This window comes from Rattus norvegicus, chromosome 10, assembly GCF_036323735.1.
Source record: "Rattus norvegicus strain BN/NHsdMcwi chromosome 10, GRCr8, whole genome shotgun sequence".
Classification (NCBI taxonomy): Eukaryota; Metazoa; Chordata; class Mammalia; order Rodentia; family Muridae; genus Rattus; species Rattus norvegicus.
In genome coordinates this window covers 27615860-27640696 of record NC_086028.1, presented here as the reverse complement: position 1 = coordinate 27640696, position 24837 = coordinate 27615860, and the positions used below count along the sequence as shown (strand labels likewise).

General features: G+C 37.1%; 1 protein-coding gene across 4 annotated transcripts in view; it reads right to left on the bottom strand.

The window, feature by feature from the left end:
* The window catches only part of Gabrb2 (gamma-aminobutyric acid type A receptor subunit beta 2), a 219554-nt gene that overhangs the window by 16984 nt on the left and 177733 nt on the right, over positions 1-24837 (bottom strand). For 3 of the 4 annotated variants that reach the window (XM_006246127.4, XM_039085275.2, NM_012957.2), the window contains 3 exons: positions 22968-23105; positions 21032-21184; positions 17407-17651 (listed from right to left, as the gene is read on the bottom strand). In XM_006246127.4, the coding sequence (XP_006246189.1) occupies positions 17407-17651; positions 21032-21184; positions 22968-23105 (536 nt within the window). Of the gene's footprint in view, positions 1-13001; positions 13098-17406; positions 17652-21031; positions 21185-22967; positions 23106-24837 lie in introns of all 4 variants that reach the window. The other variant, XM_008767635.4, reaches the window with a different exon arrangement.

The window sequence follows — 24837 nt, the reverse complement described above, 5'->3', positions numbered from 1 at the left end:
GTTAGGGTAGTTGACAAAAACACATACAGTTAGGAAATTGGAAGAGTTGATAAAAAGTTTAAGTTAGAATTAAGAATAAACTGTGCCCTTTCCTGATAGACTGGCGAGAGCTGCTTGAGTTAGAGAAAGGAGTGCAGTGAGCATTCATACATTACAGCATGTGATTGTAGAGGTAAGAAGAACAGACTGGGACAAGCTAATGATCGAGATAAGCATACCCTCTGAGATGGTCTGAGTTCTTTCTTGTGATCTAGGGATTCGGTGACAGGAATTTGGTGTGTACCAGAAAATGATAAGGTTATAATAAGGAGCAAATAATTCCAATATGAGTATAAGATCAGAAAACAGATGACTAGCCAGCTTAGCTGATCAGAACTTCCAAATTACAATGTAAGAAATTTGCTCCTTAGTAAAGGTAGGTTGTCACCAACCAGGCAAAGGGTAAAAGTTACTCCCATAGACTTGGCTGGTTTAAACTTTGTTAATCAATGACTAAAAATTACTGTTTTGAGGTCACTATGAGTTTTTGCAGAGAAAGATAGGGCACAATTGCTTAATTAGGTATGAGTTCATATAAGATATATGTAATTAATATTTTGTTGTAGTTTTCTTTTATATAATGATTTTGATCTGTTTTGGAAGAATGTTTTTTATGGTGATTACCTCTGGAAAAGATGTAATTTGTGGCTATGTGGTAATTTTCTTTCTAATAGAAAAAACTGTCTCTAGGGGTCTAAAAGAGAGTTGAGAAAAGAGATACATTCTTCCAGCTTATTCTTGCTTCAACCTTTCAGTATGCCTGAGTGTTTGATCCCTTCTTTTGTCCCTGCAGGCCCTATAGTTATCTGTATGTGCCTGTGTTAGATGCTCTCTGTGGCTCGATGCTATGTATCCATTAAGCTGACTACGGCAACCAGTACAAATGAGCATTCAAAATAAAACTAAACTGAATCTCCAATAGTTATGTTAAATCTTGGATCATTCAATTTTGGCTTATGATGGTTACAAAACAAATTTTGAAGCAGATATAATGGAGAACAGGAGGAAGTTAGTCTTAGAGTGAATTAGACTAAAAGATACTTTACCTTAATTGCATCTAAATAAAACATTATCAGGAATACAAGATAGTCAAAATTACAGCTAAGTGTTCAGTGCTCAGGGAGTGGCATAAAGTGTTCCTCTTAGATTTCATTAATACAAATTTCTTCTGTAGCTGCATTTAATTTTATATTAGCAACTAACTTTTTTGACTTAATATACAGAGTGATGTTAGAAATGAGAGCAAAGGGAAAATCTTGTCTTTGATATCGTGGTGGAATAATCTTAATTCCAGCACTCAGAAGAAGGAGAGGTGGTAGTATCTCCCGGTCAAGGTCAGTCAGGTTTACAGTTCAAATGTAGTCAGCCTGAGCTACATGTAGAATATTTTTAAAACAAACAAACAAAAACAAAAGAATAGTACACTTTCCCCATGTAGTTCTTTATAAAAGCAAATCCCCATTAGAGATTCTTAAGTAGTTTTCTTGGTTTTGGTAGCTTACAGACTTTTCAACCCTGTCCTTAAAGGAACTAGTTGATATTTTCTGCAGCATGATGCCACCTTCCACATGGAGAATGACACATTAGTACAGATAATTAGTTTGTGTTTCTCCAGAATATTTGCATTGAGATCAAAGAGTAGATGTTAAAGTTAGAAGAGAGGCAAACACATTCAAATTGCTATATTCTACAAGATCACAGTGAATGAAGTGCACGCTGAATAAAATGTCTAAAGGTTGGTCAAATTCTTTTTGGTTTCTCTTTTTAATTGAGTAGAATACATATTAAATTTGAAAGTAAGTAAATTTGTCATTGGAGAGAAAAACCAATAAGGATCAGTTTAAATTTTTCTGAAGAAATGAGAATTGAAACTGTATTATGAACAATCATCATTTCTTGCATTCACATGAGCTTTTGATTTTCACAGGTCTCTGTGGTGTAAGGAATTGAGTGTACTTTTACAATAAACTTTCCTAGGTTCAAACCCTTTTCTCTGAGAATAGCTATGTTTGTCTTGGATGGACAATTACTAGGCTTAAGAGTTCTCCCTGCCTTCCAAGTAGCTAGGACTACAGGCTTACACTGTTGTATCCTTTAAGGATCAGATTTGGGAAAGTTTCTGGAAGTGGATGTGAGAATTTACACATACAATCATAATGATTCAACAGAAGAATGAGACAAAGGTTTCTTAATTCAGTTTTCATTTGCTGTATTGACACAAGCCCTGAAGTAGAATCGGTGAACTAATCTAATCTTTCCATTAACTGGTTCATCTACCCCAAAGCACTATGGGTGGAAAATTCCTGAAGATTTTTACCAATATTATAGCTTGCAATTAACAACTTCCCAATATAAGTTACCCAAATAAGACCACATAGAACACTTGATTTGATTTTTTCCTTCCCAAGGCTAGAAACAGGCTAGTCTGTGGTTTTTAGTGCGTAGAGGTAAGGACGACAAACGTAACACATCATGCCAAGTACAGTAATAGGATATATGAGTAAGAGAGATAAACAGTATTGTCAGGCATGCTGTCATAATCTTTAATCCTTAAAGAGGAGTAATAAATTCATTAGGTCAAATCTCAATTTTATTTATAGGTCACAATTAACTTCAAGGTTGTGGCTTCAATCAAACCAGGTCATTGAGAGAAGAACTTATGATCGTTATCTTTTCCTTGGGTTTTAAAACTGACCCTGAGAGATATTGTCCCATACGTAAATGAGGTGGGTTTGGGCACAGAAATCCACCCACTGCCTCTATTTAAGTCATAGAGAATTGTCACTGCTAGCTTTTATTCAAAAGCAAAGAGTCCACAGTTTGGTTTTTGTCACATTCAGTCATGGCGTCATTTTTTTTTTGTATTTTTAAAAATTTGTTTATTATTGATTGATTGATTGATTGATTGATTGATTGTGTGTGTGTGTGTGGGGGGGGTGGGTGTGGGTGTGGGTGTATTGCTTAAGTATAGGGTTAGAGGACCAGTTATAGGTGTTGATGCCTAAGCTCACAGTAGATGCAATTCCTCTAGCAAGATTTGCAAAAGACTGAGCCCCACAAACATTCGATCCTGCACTTTAGATTCAACATGCTAGGAGATTTCTAAAGTTAAAACCTCAGTCGTCACAGGAAGCAAAAGACTGCCAATCATCTATCTTCCTGGTGCTTAATTTGAGGACTATGTTTGTTTCTTTATCCTTACAATGGCCAGAGGCAAGAAGGAACTAGAAATGTTCCACTTCATTATCTGCCAACAGGATTAGTCTAAGTTTTGGAAGTCCCACCCTGCACCCATCAACAAAATTAAATTTTCAGACTAGTTCTTATTCCATTTATATATGGAAAATAAATATCTCTTCCTGCAAATGAAATCGTCAATAAAGACAGCTTCATTATGATGATAATGATAATATGCAATTCACATTCTGTGCGTGCTCTTTGTATAGTCACATTTAAAATTCGAGTAGAGACAAGAACATTTATAGAGTTAACTAAATTTGCAAATGTGAGCGTGGAAACAGCTTTGATTTCTTGCTCATCTACCAACTTGCTGTGTGATCTTGGCTTAGTTCCCCAGCTCTACTGAGCCTCAGTTTCTTACTTGTTAAAATACAGGAATGAAAAGGCACAGAATACATAGGCCACAGAAGCAGAAGTAGGACTGCTGAGGAAGGCGGGAAACCGTCAGGAGGACATAGATGATGGAAAAGGAAGTTGGGAAGGAGTATGTTTCATAGAAGAATCTATGAAACAATGTTATGGAACCCACTGCTTTGCATATGAATTTCAGAAGAAATTTGAGGTTATTTTAGGATTGGTTCATAGTATTTAGGAAGTATAATTTGGATCTTCACGGTCCTTCAAAGGCCCACATGTTAAAAGCTTAGAATGAAGCCTGTGATGCTACCGGGAAGCAGGGGAATCATTAAGAGGTATGGCATTCGAGGAGGTTCTAGACCATTGAGGGCGTGTCCGTGAAGGGAATGCTGATGTCTTAAAGAAGTGTTTCTCAACTTCAACTCCTCTGAAAGTAGGACAACCTTTACACAGAAGTGATCGAAGACCATCTGAAAACACAAGATATTTGCATTACTATTCATGGTGACATGTTTAAAATTACAGTTATGGAGTAGCAAAGAAAATAATTTTATCGTTGGGGGGGTCACCACAGCATGAGATATTGTATTAAAAGATTATAGCATTAGGAAGGTTGAGGACTACCACCTGCATAGCCTAGTTGCTCTGAGCATGATGTCGAGCTGTTCCTCCTGGCAATGGGAGCACGATGGATTAAACCTGTAAAACCATAAGGCAGATAAACCTTTCTGTCCTTTTACATTGATTTGTTTCAGATTCTACTTTAGAGCAATGGAAAGCTGAGGAACGCAGTCATTCCACCAGCCTGTATGGCATGTTATTAGGCAATAACAAGTGGTCATTTCTAAGGTGCTAATAACTTGCAATGTGTACAACCCAGAGAAAAGGTTCAGATTTACAGATTCACTTAGTCAGACAACATTATTTTAAGAAATGTTTTCTCTGGGGTATTTTAGTGGAGGTTCCAGATGAATCAATACTTCCTTTCTAACGGAGTAGCAGTGACTTCCTGTCCTCATTTTGAGGCTGATGGCTTTAAGCCAGAGTTGTTACTCTTCCCTTCCCCTTGGCAGTTATTGGCACAACAGAACAGGCAGGCGGTCTATGACAAGGGAAACTTATTCCTAATTGGCTCCTGTGTCCAAAGGAAATGCCCATCTCTTTGTCTGGGAAAGAAAGAAGAAATAGGAAATCTGTTTGCTAATACGGAAGTCTTATATCAGAACAAGGTATTTGTAAGTAAGATTTGGGATTGTCTGGCTTGACATCTCCCTTTCTCTTGTACTTATTCCTATTAAGCAGTGGCAGAAAACCAGAAGAATCTCATTATAATAATTAGCAGATATGGTTCAGATAAAATTTGACCCATAGTTCAATAAGTATGTGCATGTATGTACACATTACACCTCTCTCTCTCTCTCTCTCTCTCTCTCTGTCTGTCTGTCTCTCTCCCCCTCCCTCCCTCTCCTTCTGTCTCTGTCTCTTTGTCTCTCCCTCCCTCCCTCCCACCCTCCCTTCCCCCACCGTGTATTTGTATTTGAGGCAAGTCATTACTTGTTAAGTTAGGCAAGTCTCAAATTTCCAGCTATCCTTCTGACTCAGATTCCCAAGTGCTGAGATTGTACCCTACAGGGCTAAAAGTAGTAATCTTTTGAGGAAAATTCAATGAAATCTCACAACATTTTAAATAAGTTTATTCCTGAATTTATTTAAACCACTTGAACAAATTGAATGTACATCCGGGTCTTTTAGCTTGATATTCCCTACAACATTGGAGTGAACTTGAAAGATTAGGTGTGCAGTGTCTTTTAATTTCACAAACAAGACAACTGAAGACAAGTGAGGCTCTTTAGTGAAAGTCTCAGAGTTGTCCCAGAGACTCAGCTACACTGAGTCCCCTGGCTTTATGAATCCAAATTAGATTCTGTGACTGGTTCTGACAATTATAGAAGTGAGAGGAAAGTTATTTTAAAACAGCTTCACATGCAATCTGTGATTAAAATGTGCAACTCAGAGAGAGATAGAAAAAAATAATCTAGGCATGCATTCTAGCTTTATATAGCCATAGCCCTATAACTTACTGGCTTCTATGAGATCCTGAATTAATCCCTGAGAGCTCTGTTCTCAGCTTCTGTATGTTACATGACAGAATTGTTAGAGGTGATGGTGTCTATTCTTAAGCTTATGATAGGCAATGTAATAGCCCAGATGGCTCTGGACTCAATTGCAGTATCCTCAATGTCGTTCTCAAGGCAGCAGCCATGAGTCATCCAGAGATTGCTCTCCAGAGTACTCACTTGTATCCCCTCAGCTAGATTCTTGCTATTTCCTACAGACCATAGATCGATCAGTTGCTTTGGCATCACTGGAAAGTGTGTGGAGATTACAGAACTTCAAGCCTTAGACACTACAGACTGAGTTTGTACTCTTCCAGGAGCCTTAGACTACCTGAATGCATATTAATGTTGAGAGAAACTGGGATTAAATCATCTAGCCTCAACCATGCTACTTGACCTTCTAAAGCCAATGGTATCTGCTTTGTTTAAAGGTGGCTCTGGAAATACACATTCATATACTATTCCTGACTCAAGCATATGTATTACTCATAAGTGAGGCTCTGTGTAAACCCTTCAGGAAAGTGAGCTGCAGAGGGAGCTATGAGCTCTACTGCAGCCAAGGATTTCTTACTCAGCTGTGATCTAATGGCTTTTGTGCATTTGGCCAATTACATGGTGAATTACTCTTGTCAAATGCAGCCTCTGCCTCCTAAAGGACTCTCTGCTTAGGAGAACGGCTGTTAATCTGACACAGCCTTGTCAAATATCCCGGTGCCAGTTCTAACACCCAATTTCCCTTTGCTTGGAGTTTGAAGATGATGGCAGACAGTATATGCTGCTCAACTCTAAAACATAGGGCAACGAAATGAACAAAAAATAAAATATATCAATTTAGAACGTATGGCAGAACATTGTGGTCGGTTGATGTCCTGATATTTCTCCGAAGGAGAAAACCCTATCTGTATTCTGGGTCAAATATTGAAATCTTTCAAAACAAAAGAACCCAGGTTAAAATTGCATGTTAGTCTCTTATGAACTATGAAAATGAATTTCTTTACTTTGATCAAAACTGTCTTTTCTTGGACTAAATGGTTTGTAGAGCAAGTATACAAACTTATGTTTTTGTGGTCATGTGTATTCTTTGGGGAGTTTGCTAAAATTTACCTTGGCAGGCAATCAGAAATTCTGACCTAGTTATTAAAATGTTGTAGCCTAAAGATGACCCTGTATGTAGTTGTGTTTTGGGGTTCTAGATAACAGGAGATGATTCAAATAGATGAGTTTCTTGACTTCTGAGTTTACACAGCTCTCAGTGAACATTAGCTTTTTAAGAGATATTAATATTTAAGACTTAACTAATTTTCCCCAGAGTGGTCCAAGCTGGGGGCGTAGAATGGTTTCTATTTTGTCAGGACACTGTCCTGTGCAGTCACTTCTCTCAGAGACATTTTTTACTGGAATGAAGAGATCAAAGTACCATGCAGATCAAATTATTACTCACTTTTAACTCCTGGAATAGAAGACAGTGCTATGAAGGGGGCAATGTAATTGTTGTGTGACCTTGGACTGGTCACATCTATTTATGGATTAGTCTTTTTGGTAATAATGAGAAGACCCTTCAGTTGTCTCCCTAGAGTAAAATGCTGTTCTTACACGACTGATTCATTTACCCAAGTTGGACAAAGAAGTAACTTAGTCATATTTTTAATTTTATTTTTAGAATTAAAATTTCCATTTCACTCTGTAATGCTTTTCCTGAGCATATATCTGGATGCAGCATCTCCTTCCTGTGAAACTGAAAAGCACACATTATCTGCAACTCAGTGAGCTAATGTACAGTGCACTCTGTGATCCAATACCATTAGAATAATCCTACAGGAGCCATGGGAAGGAAAGGGCCAGTCGACCAAATAAAATGACAGCACAGAATTCAGAAGCAAATCTTTAACACCACGAAACACTCTCAACTCTGTTTTTTCTCTTCTTCCACAAAGTCACAGTGACCACTTGCAAACACCAGCTGCTTTTCCAAGATCTTCCTACCTTCCTTTCAATACAATTCTTAAGAATACAATCTCATGGCATAAGTATAAGTTTTTCTATGCAAATGAGATTTTGAAGCTCTCCCAGCTGCCACTTTATGCCCACACAGCTAAAATTCAAGTCTTGGGGCTTGAGTTATGGGCTCTCTCTAATCCAAGGTGAAGCTGGATTCATCAAGCTAGAACTTTCTGTGCACTTAAGCCATCAAAATAGAGAAAGCTATTCTATAGGAGTAATCATTTGGTAAATATTTAGTGAACAATCATCACATTCATGATGCTCTTTCCAAATCTGTATTCTTTGTGAGATATTCCATGCTAGCCTGCCAAAGGCTATTAGAAGAGGAACAGAGAATAGCTGAGAGCTTGTCATGAAGAAAAAAACAAAACAAAACAAAAAACAAAAAACAAAAAACCCCAAACCCCATGTGTTTGGTTTCAGTAGGCGAGTATTCTCAAGTAATCCCTAAATCTTAGCAATACTTCATCTGAGTAGAGAACTGTGACCCCTAGAGACAATGAAGGTGTGAGGTGTAGGGAGCAATAGAAGGAAGCTAGATAATGGGTGATTTTTGTAGATAGAAGGAGGGAGCTCTAATACTCTACACCACAGAATCTGACCAATTTATGATCACTTTGTATATATAGGAAGGGCAAAAAGAGAAGGACTAGAAGGTTTCTAGAATTAAATAATAAAAAGTATTAAAACATTGATTATTATCTAAACATTGATTATTGTTCACTTATACAGAACCCATTGTATACATGTATTGCGTTGACATATTGCATTTTTCATAAGTGTGGACAATAACAATAATCCTTGTTCCTGGCCTGAGGAAATGTGAAATACTCCATGAACTAATGTTTGCACATGGGTACTTGATATTGTAGTATGATCTTCAGGAGGCAGTTGAGAAGAGCTGACTTCCCCTTCCCCAACTCAGATTTTCAGCCCCAACTCCTCTCTCAGTAATCATCACAGGTATCCTTTTACTCAGGGGAGAAAGCCTGCTGGAGCTTGTCCAACTTCCAGAAATATTTGCAGTCAGAGCTGGTAGAAGTGTTGTGAGGAAAACAGACAGCTTGTTTATTGTCAAGGGAGATTTCAAAAATCATATCAGGGTCCAGTTTTGTTATGTCTCCCTAGATACTCTTTGCCAAAATTAAATAAGTATCAAGCTATCTGGCATAGCTCTTTGCACCAGAGGCTGTAACCAGTCTGAATTTCCTTAAGAACATGAGAAGTAACTTGCTCAAACTATTGTATTTTTTGTTGTGAAATAATTTAAAATTAATAGGAAGGTGGCTAATGAAAATTTGATGCCAGCTCTTGATTCCCAGAACTGTTCATGGAACATACACTTCCTTTCCTTTCCACTATTTGACAAATTCTTCCTAATCCTTACAGAGTTTTCTCAGGCAAAGTTCCCTTTTTTGATGATAGAAACTTCACCTCATTTTCTAGAATCTGAAATTCTATAAGAATAAAATAAATACTATAAAATACCCATCCATTGTTTACAAATGCAGGTGTGAGTAAGAATGAGAAAGAAATTATTCATATTATGTGTGCCCTATCCTAACTCCAGGAGCTTGACAAGGCTGATCTTTGTTTGTAAATGGAAGACAATTTGACTAATCTTTACTTCTTTTGGAGATCTAATTGATCTCCATTTTAACAAGTTATTTTTCTTTTATAGCCAAGAATAAATGTTGAAGCTTTATTAGCATTTTTTGATGTCTATGTGGGGAGAAAGATTTTAGTCTTTCAACTCATGCTTGTTACTTGTATACTTCAAGGAAACATGTACCTTTAAGGTAGTTTGTGAGCCTTCTCTGGGTATATCTATCTATTCAATGGTTTCTCCCTGCCATTGACATTTATTATTGAAGTGGACCTCTGACTTACTATATAGTTTTAATAGGGGTTTGCAATCACTTATTTGTAGTGAGCTTCAAAATCACTTGAAGATGTCCTTCCTGCTATGTCCAACAACTATCACTAAAGGTAACTAGATCTCAATGTTTGAAATGATTTATTATGGAAAGTTTATGGGCTAGATTTTTTTTAGGCAAGGTTACCTTTTTATATCTATCCTATTAGTTTTAGTTAACACAAATCGAGCAGTCTTTGTGCACTTACTTGTAGTTTCTCGAATGATCACTTTGCTTTCAGATTCCTCTGTGTGTGTGTGTGTGTGTCTGTCTGTCTGTCTGTCTGTTTGTCTGTGTCTGTGTCTGTGTCTGTGTCTGTGTCTGTGTCTGTGTGTGTGTGTGATTATGTGCATGTGCGTGGGTGCAGGCTTGTCTGAGGTGATCCGAGGACAACTTGTAGAAATCATTTCTCTTCTTGTATCACATGGATCTTGGGATTAAACTCAAGTAATCAGCCTTGGCTACAGTACCTGAATCCATTGATCCCAGTTTATCCCTTTATTAATTTGCTCCCTTTTCTAATCTTTCTTCCCGCTATTGTAATATTCATAGAAGATCTTATCATAAAAGTCAAACTTGAGATGTAACTTATCTCAGAATTGGTTTTTGTCCAAACCTCTTCCAGGATTTCTATGCTGTTTCCTTGTTGGATTTCTCATCTTGATTCAAATGTTGCTATTGAGTTTTCCAGTTGGCCTATCTACAACCTGGGTGGATTTCTCTGAATTCTGCTTACATTAACTCTGACTTTGTTTGCACATCTTTGCTTGGGAGAGCTTAAGTTTATAATTGTTATTTTATTATTTGATTTACTTTTAAATTTCTGATTTATTCTTTAGGACTTTTTAGACAGAGAGAAGATGAAATGAATCTAGAATTATTTTATACATCTATTTCTCTAGTACTTAATTGGTCACAGTAAAACAGGTATTTTCTGGTTTGTTTGTTTGTTTTTCTCATTTTAGAGGCAAAATGCACATATGGTACACTCCTATATGGTGCCAGTATCTCAGCAAATTACATGCAGACCATTATAGAGAGTGACATGTAAATAGATATCACTTCATTCTGGGCCAAAAAATTCAATTTTCCACATTAAGAGGTAACAGTATACAAATATGCCACCAATGGAAAGCTGATTTTATAGCTGTTTTTAGTAGACATGCCTCAGGAACAATTTACACATCTAAGAATGTATGCATATTAAATACGTGAGTAGTAAATTATGATTTGGCATTCAGTGAAACATTACCATTAATTTGATTTATTTTTGAAACTGTGAAAACTAGAAATCCATTCAATGGTAGAACATTACAAATCTATATAAAAGAGTATCACTAAGCATGAATCCAAGGCAGTGATAATAACAGTTAGGACTGCAAGTGGGGATATGGATGTTTTCCATTGTTTTAAAGCTTTAAAAAGATATATCCTCTGTGCCACCATCCCAATATTCCTAGCCTATTTTAATTGAGTATGCTTTGCCTGGTAATGTATATGACCTTAGCGTAACTATCTCATCTATCTTAGCATCTCCACAGTGAGCTCAGTGTTCACCTTAAAACATTAAAATATCCAATGCCACACACCTCAGAAGGACAAGACCAGAATATAGACCCATTTCAGTTGGACCCTAAAATATAGCCCTTATCTTGCCTCTTGTGATTGCCAAAAACATCTTGGTTATTAAGCATACTACATCTCTAATAAAAAAAACATTGTTTAAATTGTTGAATGTTAATTTGTATTTGAAATAGTAAATACAGACTTAAAATGAAGACTCAGAGGAGAGAACAAACACATATCTGGGAAAAGACACAAAATCAAAGAAAAACATTAAACTTTATACTTCAATGTATTTTGCTGAACATTCTCTTTAATGAGGTATATGTAACAGAGCATCTTAAAAAAACAAGGTTCTTGATCATTGGGCCAAGCCGTCGCTTAAAAAACGTGGCACAGACTAGGCAAAATTTCTTCAAAATATTGTCATGGTGAGAGAATGTTCTAAATTTTCTTGGTGCTTTATCTAATCATCAGACTAATCATAATGATTTGATTTTTTTTCAAATCATTTTTTTAAACATCGTCATAATAAACACCAACTTCCATCATGTTTCATTCCAAATGACCACCATTTTTCCCAGAATGCATCAAACCACTCTACTTTCAGCAAGAGTCACTGAAGTTTAAGAATCACATTGGAAACAACACACTCATGATAGCCGAAGGCATGGACATGATAGGTTCCAGAATTTTGAAGAAATTAAGACTAAAACGATTGTTGACAAGCTCTAAAATGCCTCTGATCCCAGAACCTCTTGCCATTTTTTGGGTAAATACTTAACAAGCTATACAACTTATAAAAGCAATGAACTACTAAGCCAAGACACCATCTAGTCTATCACCCAAATCTGTGCTTATGCACAGAGGCTGAAGAATGAAGTGTCAGGACTTTTGAAGCCACAGTCTTCAAATTAAGGAAGAATGGGATAGAAGACACAATATGGAAACCCACTAGGCATCAAGGCCTCACACAAAAGGTTGAAAAGCATCAGTATCAATTCATCCCCATTAGGAATTGAACATTAAGACACAAAACCAAAATGTGTCAATGGAGTAGTGGCAGGTGATCAGGTGGAATGTTGAGTATTAATGTGTTTCTTCTCCTCCTCTCATTCAGAAGGTAATAAGATGGACTAGTGGCCAGTAAGGTCACGGGAACATGAGGATTCAAACCTTGACTCTAAGAATTAGTAAACAGATAGACTAAGATGTGGTTAACCACAAGTTTTCACAAGGAACACTTTCAATAACTGTCTTCTTCTCTCATGATAATAGTGCCAAACCTGCCATAATAATACTTATTTAGAAAATAAATAACAATAAAGCAAGGACTTGATGCAAATATAACAATCCTAGTTATAAATAAAATAATTTACTGCAGAGGTAAAGGTTCTGAATTCCCATGTTCCAAACAACAGAAAAAGAAAAGTTTAACTCCCTATTCACTCAGGTGTTCAAAGCACCCAACAACAAAATCAAGAAAACCCATGAGTCATCATAATAACACACTCTCTCTATACAGACAATGGGCATAAAAGCAATCTGCTTGCTTTGCTCCCTAATACTGCAATAATTTCTTAAGGCTATGTCCGCCATAGTTGTACTATGTTGAAGACTCTATTTAGGTCTTCAGAAGACATTTCTCTTAGACTAAGATCCCTATGGACACATGCCTGTGAATTATCTTCATAGATGCCAAACATTATGTTAATGAGAACAGCCAAACAGAAATAGAAAGAAATAGATTAAAAACTGGCTTTCTAACCATATACAGAGAGAAATGATAGTAGGTAGTCCATCTAGTAGGGTCCCACAAGGATTGATACTGGGTCCTATTTTGTTTAATATCTTTATAAAAAATCTGGAAGACAAAGTAGAAAATGTGCTAATTAAGTTGACTGATGGCACTGGTAGTTCAGGTGAACTGGGTGTATATAAATGCTATTGGTCTTCAGGAAACATAAAGAAAAAGACCGGTACTAAGGAAGAATGGGAGAATGATGATTAGCTGGTTTTCAAAAGCATTTTAATAGTTAATTCTAAGCAGTAAGGATACATTGAAAAGGTCTTAGTGCTTTGCATTACAAACGGTTCAGCAAAGGCCTAAGGTCAATAGTGTGTCACAACATCCTGGGTGCAAATAACATCAAATGGGGGTTCTTTTAGGAAGAGTTTTATTGAGAACACTGATGGCTGTAGGTTTCTCAATATGAAAAGCACATTGGAGGGATTTCAAGTATGCAATAACCAGGACTGAAAAGGCAAAAATGACTGGATTCTCAAACATGTAAATACTTAGCAACAGGCAGAAAAAAAGAAGTCAGGAAGCCATATAAAGCTTAAAGCTAGGAAAACAATGATTTGGAAACTTTAGTCATGAGGAAAACAGGAACCGATTATTAACGAAAAGAAAATTCTATCAGAAAACACACACACACACTCTATCTATCTATCTATCTATCTATCTATCTATCTATCTATCTATCTATCTATCTATCTATCTATCACACAGGGGCAAACAAGCTTTGATTGCATTAAAATAGATTTTGCATTTTTCTCATTTATTATTGGAAGCTATTCTATGTTTTAAATTACCACAAAGGACATTTGGGAAAATATCAGCAGGACTCATGTCAGCTTGAAGTTGATTTTAAACTCACAGTATTCTATAATTTAGAATGTTATATAAGAACAAGTGAAAGAAACATTTGGTTATAGATTTTCCTGTGCTGGGTTTAAGTCAAGTAAACTGATGAACGGATTTCTCAGATGGACTAATGAGGAAAGCAAGTTGCAATTTTCCTTTATTTTGGTCAGTATACAGAGCCACAACAATATATACACTATATATGGCTGAGAATGTACACTATATACGGTTGGGAACACTCCGAGTAGGTCTGGGGTCCTTGGTTAACTTTCTGATGCAATTGTGGCTACAGCATGTTTTCCTTATTAGGTTTCATTTCTGATTTACTTAAAGGGAAGGGTGGTGTTTTAAAAGCGGGAAAATATATTCAAAAAACTAAAAGTAACTAATAAAGAGAAAAGAGAAAATATGAAAGTTAACTGTATGTTTCTTCTTTTGACCTTCCCTGTCTCATTCTACCTTGACCTTGTGACAGTGCAGTTTGAATATCACCACAGCTGATCAGATATAGTCCTTCCCTCTTTAGGAAGCCATCAAAGCAGGAAAAAAAATCTAATCCTTCTCCTAGCAGCTGATTCTTTTTTTGTTACGGGAGATAACAATACTTAGCTGATTATGTGTCCAATCTTGGGGGGAAAATAACCTTAGAATTACAGTTGAAAAGAAGGGACATTTCTGATAAGAAATAGTGGCATTATGCATGATACTGACACAAAAGAAAGGATTATATAATCAGAACTCAGTGTGGATCTTCTCTGACCTTTTGTGCTGGGCAAAAGAAAGTCAGTATCTGAAATGCTACATGAGCATCTTTTTTGTCTTAATCTAATCAGGATGATGTCAAATGTTCTGCCCTATAAAATGTCTGGCAGAATTTGGCACAATAGTTTTGATGTAGATTGTATAGCTAATAATCACTGAAAACCTCATTCCCTTGTTGTTATAGTAATTCCTGGCATGCATACTATTATAGGCACTATACTTTGGGGATGCTAAACAATGTAAAATCAAGGGATAGGTATGCAGTTGGCCTATTTGACTGTGAAAAAAAATAATGCTTACTATACAGAAGGGTATCAATTTTATTAATACATAATTCTTAATGAATGGCTGTTAGGTAGTGAGGATTCTCTTACCCTCCTTTCACAGTATCCGAATCTTCACATAATATTTTCATAGAAACATTATGAGAAAAGAATTGACCTTATTTAATAGACTAAATACTGAAGGCCAGACAGGTTGACTCTGTCTATTATCACATAGGGCCAAATACTAAACCTGATTGATTTAAAATGTGATGTGGAATTGCGTTTGATATCTTTGGGGTGGGGGCTTGCTGATCAAACAATAGATAAACCTCGTAGTCAAAGAGTAATGAAACCCAACTCAAATATATTATCTAGGGAGATCTGTCTCTCGGGTTCGAAGTAAGAAGGTTGGGTACTTTGGGCAAGATGATTCTTTATCTTTGCGCAAGCTATTCTGGGCATTGTGGTTAGTTTACTGACATCCTTGGCTGCCATACATGGAACACTAGTAGCAACCTCTATGTCCTAGTTTGACAAGCAAACATATCTCTAGGCATTTTCCCAACCTCTCTAGGGTCAAAATTCCCCATTTTGGAAACCGACAATGTACTGGATGGTACCATTCTCCTCTGTTCTTTGTTATGCTATGATCTGCACTGTGCCCACCCTCAGCCAGGAAAACGGGCTTTTCATTATCCAAAAGTGCCTACCCCATGAGCTTTTCCCTGCTTCTTTCTGGAAACAATTGACTTTAAAACTTTGGAAAGCTCTTTAGGTTCCATTTATTTAAAAATCTTCACTGCCTCGGTCTTAAATGTATCATTTAAATGCAAATTAGTATAAAAAGATCAGGTAGATGAAGGTGTAAAGGGATCAGATGTTATCTTATTAAGTCGGACTTGCATCAAGCAATTGTTTAAACTCATTTCAAACTCAAGTCCTAGGAGACACTTTTATTTATTATTCTTTCTGTTTTCTTTACTTAGCATACTCTGTCTGGTGAATCATGAAGCGGTTTTAACAGTCGTCTCAGTTTTCAACCTAGGAAAAGCATACTGATCAGCTGGCTTTTGCTGTCCAGCAGCCTACATATTCCAGCTACAGAATATCTAAGCCCGGGGAATAGGTGGACAGTTCCTAGACTCCATGCTTATTGGCTTCCATAGATAGCATATAAAATTTATTATTATAAATGTCATCTTCTGCAAAAGAAGTTTTTAATTAAAAATAGTCTAAACAAATATGAAACCTGTGGTTAAATTGGAATCATGACTCAGAAGCTTCCATGGAGTTTCTGCAAGGAAATTTCAATGGTGAGATTTGAGTTCTATCCTTGGAGTTATAATGAAGCAGAAGACATTAACATGTCAGTGTCCTAGTTAATTATTGTTGTGGGTAATAAGTATAGGGAGTTTAAGCACATTTCTTTTTCCCAGGATATCAGTGTGAATTATTTAATGAGTTCACTATTTTATGTTATTCCGTAAACACTAGGACAGATGCTACTGAAAACACTTAACTCAAAAAGTTCAAACATGGAATAGGAAGAAATATCTTCACAATTATTCTGTTTAAGACAGAAAACTCTGTAACAGTAAGCCAGGTGAAATTACATTTGGATCCAAAAAGCTCAACTCCAGTAAGACTTCTGCCCAAATCCCTCAAAGTGATGATTCCCAAAATGGGTTCCAAGTAAGAATAATCCAATGAAACTATGAATGTATGATGCCCAGGCTTAGGAAGGACTTGGGATTCAGTCTCTACAACATTCTTTCATCACACCAAGAGGAGAAACTGACTTCAAAAACAAAAACAAACACTGTGAAGACTTATATAGGAAGTCTTTGACCAGGCTTGACTTACTGAAGATGGGCACCTCATGCAGGCAGTGGTCTGGCACGGCTTTAAGCAAGCATGTATCACCTGAGAAAATTGCTCCACTTTCCCTACTTCTTCCCATCCTTTTGATTACTTGGGAGGTGGGCATCTCCGATTGTTGTCAGTAGGTAGTTAACAGATTTCTAAATGTGATTACTTGTATTTTAAACCAAAGAGAAGGCAGAACTAAGGTTCAGAGCCTTCATTTCATATCAGTAAGAGTTTAATGATGCAATTTTATTTTATAGTTAAGGTCAGGTAGCGGCAAGCTCTATTGAGTATGATAAAATGACCTTGTTTTTTTTAAATATATTTAAACAAGTAAATTTAGAGGAATGCAAATTATTTATAAGATGTGATTCTCATATATAGGAAAATATCTTCTGTGGTTATGAGGTGAGGAAGTTTGAGCATCTTTTGTGTCAAAGAATGAGTACCCAAGAGTTGGGTAATATAGTTGAGGAGCCTATTTTGCCTCTCACTTATCATTTATGGCATTTTGGGAGGAAATTACTGTTTTCTTCCCTATGCCCCATTTTCCCAAGTCTTAACGACTCCATCACGCTCCACAATTCCTCTGAATCTAAGCAATCAGGACCATTTCTCTGTAAGTGTACCTTGTTGACATCCAGGCGCATCTTCTCGTTGTTGGCATTAGCAGCTTTCTCAGCTGCTTTCTTTTGGCGCTGGGGTCCTCTCCCAAAGAAGATGTAGTTGACCAAAGCATATTCCAGAAGGGCCATAAAGACAAAGACAAAGCACCCCATTAGGTACATGTCAATGGCTTTTACATAGGGAATTTTAGGGAGAGTCTCCCGGAGATGGGTATTGATTGTGGTCATCGTCAGGACAGTTGTAATTCCTGAAAAAAGAAAAAGAAAAAGAAAAAAATTAGAGTAATATATTCCTATTTCCTTACCTGTCTCATAATAGCTGAAAAAGCTAGCTTACTTATATATATATAAGAGATTGATAGAGATTTTATTATTTATCAGCCTAGTGAAAATATGTGTAAATTAACTTATAGTAAACATGTATCATTATAGAATTATCATCTAATTGTATTTTTTGGTTCATATTTATTTATGAAGTAGATCATTGGAAATGTGGATTAAATATTATGCTACATGTATATATTTGGAGCAAATTTGCATAGAGTAGATCCCAGTTCATATCCCTGATATGTCAGTATCAAGAATGTAGATTTCAGGAGGTGCTTTTTGAAAAATGAGTGAGTGTTGTCTATTTATCCAGAGGAAAGTAATTGATAGTTACAGCAAACCTCAGGAGATCATGGGTGGGAAAACTTCATATAAAGGTTGGATTACAGAGAGTTCACAGCTCTTCAATAATGTTCAAGATCTTCAAATATATACATATATATTGGAAGAATGGAGGTTAAATGAAAGCTTGCTAAATCAAAGATAACGCCCAATGCTGGCTAGATGGAGACCAGTAAACATAAATATGGATATACTAAATTTAAGAAATTTACTCTGGTAACAACATGGGAATGAAAGAAATGCAATATAAGGCAGAAATAAAGAATACTAGATTAAGGGTTTTTCTAATAATCTATGTAAATAATGGAAAGGTAAATTAAAATAGCAGACACAGATCTATGAATGCATTATGCAGCTAACATACACAAACTACTACAAACATTTGAAAGACAAAGGCAGAGGGTTAAAAAGCAGAAACTAGAGTGCTTCTGATTTTGAATTGGACAAGTGTGAATACATAATGCACAGACATGAGACACAGATCAGCTACAGTGGTCCTTATTGGAATGTCCCCTTGGGTCAGGTTATAATTGCTTGTCTAGTTAGCAGGCATCTCTAACAGTAGAGAGCAGTTAGTCCCAGAGCAGTCACTGGAAGGTAAAAATATTGAGAGTTCAGAGAACTTGGTATGGCGCAGTGCAGACTTTGTAGTGATGAGAAAACAAAGAACAGACAGAGGCCACGTCACACAGAGGGGAAGCTGTACTGACACCATCTGAACTGAGGTCTCAGGAACATTCACCTCCCGAACAAACCATCATCGTGTCTCAAAACTTTAACTTCACTCTTCAAAGATTTCTCTAGCGTAATTCTCTTCTTTAATCCTGTCTCACTAATGATTTTCATTTTGTTTTTAGCAGAGCTCATGAGTGAGTAGCTAGTACCTGAACATGGACTTCAGTTGACTTCAGTTGAGATGTTTCCTTACAGACCTTAGATATCCTTTGAATGAGTCATTTTGAAAGACTTTCAATTTTATATTACTCCCTGTCATTTCTACAACAGGCTTTACTATCTTATTCACTTATTAAACCTGACTTTTCATCTGAATGCCTTTTGAAGGTAGTCACGTTCCTAATAATAAATGATTCAATTACAAAGATATTTTAAGCATTTCTTTTAAGGCATTAGTAAATTACGTGTTTGCGCAATAGACACACAGTAGATGCTTGCTTTACTTTAAGAAATCACAGTTTATTGTTTCCATTTCTTTATTAGCATTTTATGTATGCATAAGACAGTACTGGGATATGACTATATATGACCCTTCTTCCTCCAACGAGTCTTTCGATGCTTAGGGGAGAGCATCAAAAAGTAACCAAACAGAAATTAGTTCCCCATCTCCTGTGATCTTTCCCCATGGCTTTTCTCCACACTGTCCTCTACAGGGTCCCATCGACATTCCCAATTTTTTCCAACCCAGGAGCTTTTGGAGGCGTTTGGACAATCACCCCCTAGATCTTGATTTTTCTTGACATCTTTTCTCCTATAATTACTTCTGTGTGAGGTCAGCTTTGACCATGGTGACACTCCCCGGCACGGTTACAAAATGCTTCCTTCTCTCTGCAGACTCACCCTCTCCATAACTGTTGGTGGCTCCTCAGTGTCTGTTTTCCATCTTCTCAAAATGAGTGTGCAAAATTTTAGGATTTATTGTGACATTTTCAAACATAATTTTGTTACTCCTCACGGTCCATCCTCTACTCTCTCTCTCTGTGCTACTTTTGCCTTCTACCCTAGCACCCACCTTTTTGCTTTCACATGAAGTCTGGTGCCCTGCTCCCTTTCCACAATACCTCTTTTTGTCCTCTCATGATTGCCTTTCCAGATTCATACACACACACACACACACACACACACACACACACACACACACACACACACTCTTGAAAGTTAGGGTCCCCATGAGAGTAAAAAGTATGGCAATTTTTCTTTCTGAGAACCTCACTTAATATAATTTCCATATTAGTCTACTTTTCCTCAGTGTTCATGTTTTGAAATTGAATACAATTCCACTGTGTATATGAACCACATTTCCATGATCTGCTCTGTCTTGCTCTTAAGACTCTTATCTATATTTGCTGCTCCACTCTATTTTTCAGAAAAGGAGACACGCATCTTCAGTGCCTTGCTGTGTCAGCACATGTTATACGCAAATGTTTTTGAATGAGAAATGAATGGCTTTTCTATGTGTGTAGTGACTGAATCTGGATCTTGTGATGAAGCCAAGCAACTCCCAATTTTAAAAGGGATTAGTCAGAAATGTAAATAGAGAAATCTGTGCAAGAGGTCACACAATTTGCATAAAATGTTTACTAAATGTGATTTATTCACATCTGATGTTATGACAGAAAAACAAAGTCAGGCATATGATGAAGAAGACAAAAAGGATGTCCCAGCACTTGACTCTTTTGTCTCCTCCCCTCTACATGCTATCTTGAAGCATGAATAAACCATCAGATATTTTCTTTACTTATACATTTGTTAAGTAGCACATCTCCGTGCTAAGGTAGGGGATAAAAGGAAGCATTCTGCAGGTGAAGAAGCATGGAGATAAATTGAGCAATTATGCAAGCATTATTACACAAAATATGTTTTGATAAGACTATCAGACTGATGAAACCAATTTCATTACCAGCAGCTCTACCGTTACCTAATTTTGACATGGAAGAGCTTTAATTTGTGTTTAATTGATTTAACGCTGAATCAAATCATAGAAGTCTCGTGGCTGAACTCTTGTAATGGGAAATGTCCAGTCTTATACACCACAAAATTCTGAGTGAGAAAAGTAAAGGCATCCACATTTGGACACACACACACACACACACACACACACACACACACACACACACACACACACGCACACACCCCATTTTGGAGGACGGGGCAGAGAGGGAGAGAGAGAGAGGGGAGAAAGGAGAGAGAAGAAACAGGATTCCACAGTTTGCAAATGGCCTACCTAATGCAACCCGTGCAGCAGAAGCATCATAGTTGATCCAAAAGGAGACCCAGGAGAGGATGGTAATCAGAATGGATGGCATGTATGTCTGCAGGATGAAGTAGCCAATGTTTCTTTTCAGCTTAAAGCTTAGGGACAATCTGGGATAAGAACCTAGAAAGGCAATTTGAGAACAACATAATTATCAATATTTATAAGGTGCTTTCCATTAAAGGTTCATAAAAACTTTGTACTTCTTTTTAAATGCAATTTTAGCTCTGGGTGAAGGGCATTTTTGTTCTGTAAATCTCGTCTGAGATCCCAGGCGTTTTACTGAGCAGAAGGACTCAAGTGTGGAATACATCCCATGCTTCCCAGCAACTAATGAACCCATCCTCTTCCTCATCAGCCTCATGTTTTACACCAAAGATATCCATTCTCTGCAACTGTGAGGACAACACGATTTGTACAGTCACTTGGTTGCCCTCCTTCAGCTCTTCCTTAGTACATTCACCCTATAATTTTTTGTTCTTTTAATATAAGAATAAAGCTGAAGGCCCTGGTGGCAGTAACAAACACCCTCAGAAGCCATAGGATACATTTTCAGTCTGTGACCAGAACCCAGGTGTCTTTCACTGCATACAGCCTTTTCTTTCCTTAGCAACAGCATTACTTGTATGATAGTCTGGACTAGTCACTCAAGAAAGTGTAGAGAATTACCACCTTTAACTAAGATTTATGAGATATAAACCAAAGGACAAAAATGTCGCGCTAAAGACACAGATCTTGGTATATACTAGGCTACTGAAAAAACTGAACCAACAAAACAATCCCACTCCTTCAAATGCCAAGCAATAGAAGTTGCCTGAATGTGAGTCCTTTGCCTGTGGAGTTCTGGGGAGTTAACATTACCAAGAAGACATGTAGGAGTGTACCACCTTGGAGTGTGAAAGTTCCACACTGTAAAAGGCATGAAAGACAACATTCTTCCTATGTATAAGAAAGTGTTGTTTAGTTTTCTTGGGCTAAATCATCAGAGGTCTTAATATATACACAATCCAAATATTTTCAGAAGGATATCCTTTCCACTGAGTTATAGGGATGTAAAAACCCCAGGCTTACTGAAAGCTTCTGGGCTTTTTATCCCACTCCTCTTAAGCTAAAGTTAACTTTGTATTTTTACTAAGTCATAACACAGCTCTTTCAGAAAGTGGTTTACAGCTCGGCAAGTATCAGAATCCTTGGCAGAAAGGCGATTCTACAAATCTTCAGTGATGGACTTAGTTATTTATGTGCCTGTTGGATTCATTTCAACAAGAAAAACCACCAAGAGGAATATTCCAGCAAGCTTATTACTTCCGCTGAAATAGTTTCAAGAAATGAATGCTTTCCTCCACCATCTTTAGGGGAACTCATGCAGCCACCCACAACACCACAGATGCCTGAGATCTGGAGGAAAAGGGGTCCATGCTATCACTGTTTGGAAGATGTCAGCTCGAAGATAATCTGGAGCTAATGAAAGTCTCATGTTCTAAGGCAAACATGGCTTTCTAGGCTACTTTAGTGGATGCCATGCTTCCGCTCTAAGTGCCTAAAGAACTACCCTTAGCAAACTGGAATGCTTAAAAAGAGTGGTTTTAAAAAATCAAGATGCCTGAGTCAGCTTTCCCTCCCTCCCTCTTCCTATACTCCATCTCTAAAATCCATCTCGTCTCTGGCACGAGTGGTGAAGAGGAGGGTTGGCTCTGCTTGACACTGCCTTCCAGAAACCACTTGTGTGTTTCTGAATGGCACAAGGAGCCTCTTGAGGACTGAGGGTTGTAGCATAGCTTCTACACTGTTGGCTCCTAGGATACAGAGTTGCTGCCCGCTATCCCCAACTCCATATTAAGGTATCCTTCTGAAAAAAATGGGATAAAGTTCTTTTTTGCTTAAATCCTCCCGCCCCGATACAAACCTGTGGAGAAAACAACTTTCTTGGTGATGAGTTTATAATCTACAATGGAGAACTGAGGAAGCTCAATCTTTGTCACTCCCGTGACTGCATTGTCATCGCCACGCCAGTAAAACTCAATGTCATCAGTTGTATAGCCATCTGCAAGAGGAAACATATATGAGTGCTCAAAACAGAAAGAAACATATAGAAAGAACACTCGTGTAATAGCTGAACTCGCATGTACGAGAAACTACAGTGATAATGTGATGTGTGAAGTAGCAACCGATAGAAGCATTTTGAAGTCTACTGAAGCATTTCAACCTTACACAATCTTACCATAAGGGAGTAGCCTTCGACCCACTCAAGGTGTAAAAGACTTAGAGGAATTAACAGAATCCTCTTCTTACAAGTAGGAAGTGCTGTGCATGGGCTACAAATCAAACTGGTAGTGAATCTTCCCTTATCTACGAAACATGATCAAATATCATACAATCCTCGATTGTGCTTAAGAAATGATAAAAGAAGAAAAAAATTAAGTGGTTAATTTAGTGCTAAATACCCTCAAATCATTCCCTTCCAATACAGGTTATTTGAATTATAAAATATTCATTTCATGTCAGAAAAGAAGTCTTCATGAAGAAATCTGTATACCACATCTCCAAAAAAATCTCATTTTTCTCACTGAAGTTTTTGGAGCCCTCAAAATTTAATTGGTTTTAACAGCTCTAGTAGATATGAGTGGGTGGCATATATTACAGATGCACAGTACATTAAGAAAGCATGCTTCCCTATACTGAACCATGATTTATGGCACTCATGTCATCGTCATTATTGGATATTCTCATGTGAAAGGATTTTGTATAATAAAGACATATTGTAATCATGAAACTTTCCATCCATGAACCTTAACGAGTGCAGAAACCATGAGTGTAACAAGCAGCCCAATTAGACTATAGACAGTACTTTCAGAGATAGATGGACAGAACCTAGTACATATTAATAATTAATAGACCCATCTAGACTAGCCACAAACATATCCCTCAAGCAAAAATGATGCATTACATCTTTATATACGGCACGTGAAGAGTCGTCACCTCTATGTCTTCACAAAATCTATTGGATCGGAATAGCTGAATGTTACAAGTATGGGGGTTGGTTCCTTAATTTAAAACTCAGCAAAACTAATTAAAGAGTGTTTAGGATCCTTGCCTTTGGCTTGTTAGTAAATAGTGTGACACAGATAACCAAAATACCTGTCGTTTAACACTTAGCTTCACAGAGACCATGATCCATAAAAGGACCCCTGAGTTTATGGACACAGCCACTGTATCTAGCTTTCCATGGGTTTGGAGGGTGGAAACTGAAGCCCCACGCTTCCACTGCAAGTATTTTATCAACCAAGCCATCTGTATTTTCTGCACAGCCTACAGTTCAGATTTGATGATGGCAAACTTCAGGGCATTTGAAGTTCCATCCATTCTTAATAGCATATCCATTTTTATTCAACGAACAAATACAGGGATTTTAAGCCTTAATGAACATCTGTCTGACTGGTTCCACAGTGTTGGATTTTGGTGAACTTTTAAAAATTTTAGTATACTTTCAAGTACCATTTCTCTATTGAAACAGAATTATGGACTGTTAATTGATTTTATTTTATTGGCACAGGCTAATATAGAGATCTTTTATAATGGAATGCCTGTTGTGATAGAAAACTTTTTCTTGGAAGTAAATTTGAAGATTTTATTACACTGTAAATGATAAGTTAATAGCACAATAAACAAATTCTCTGCAGAGAATTCATAACTCATTTGTTTGAAGGTAATACATTTCCTGATATTGGGAACTTATGGTCCAGACTGGTTTCTCAAGTGCAATTTATTTGATTGTC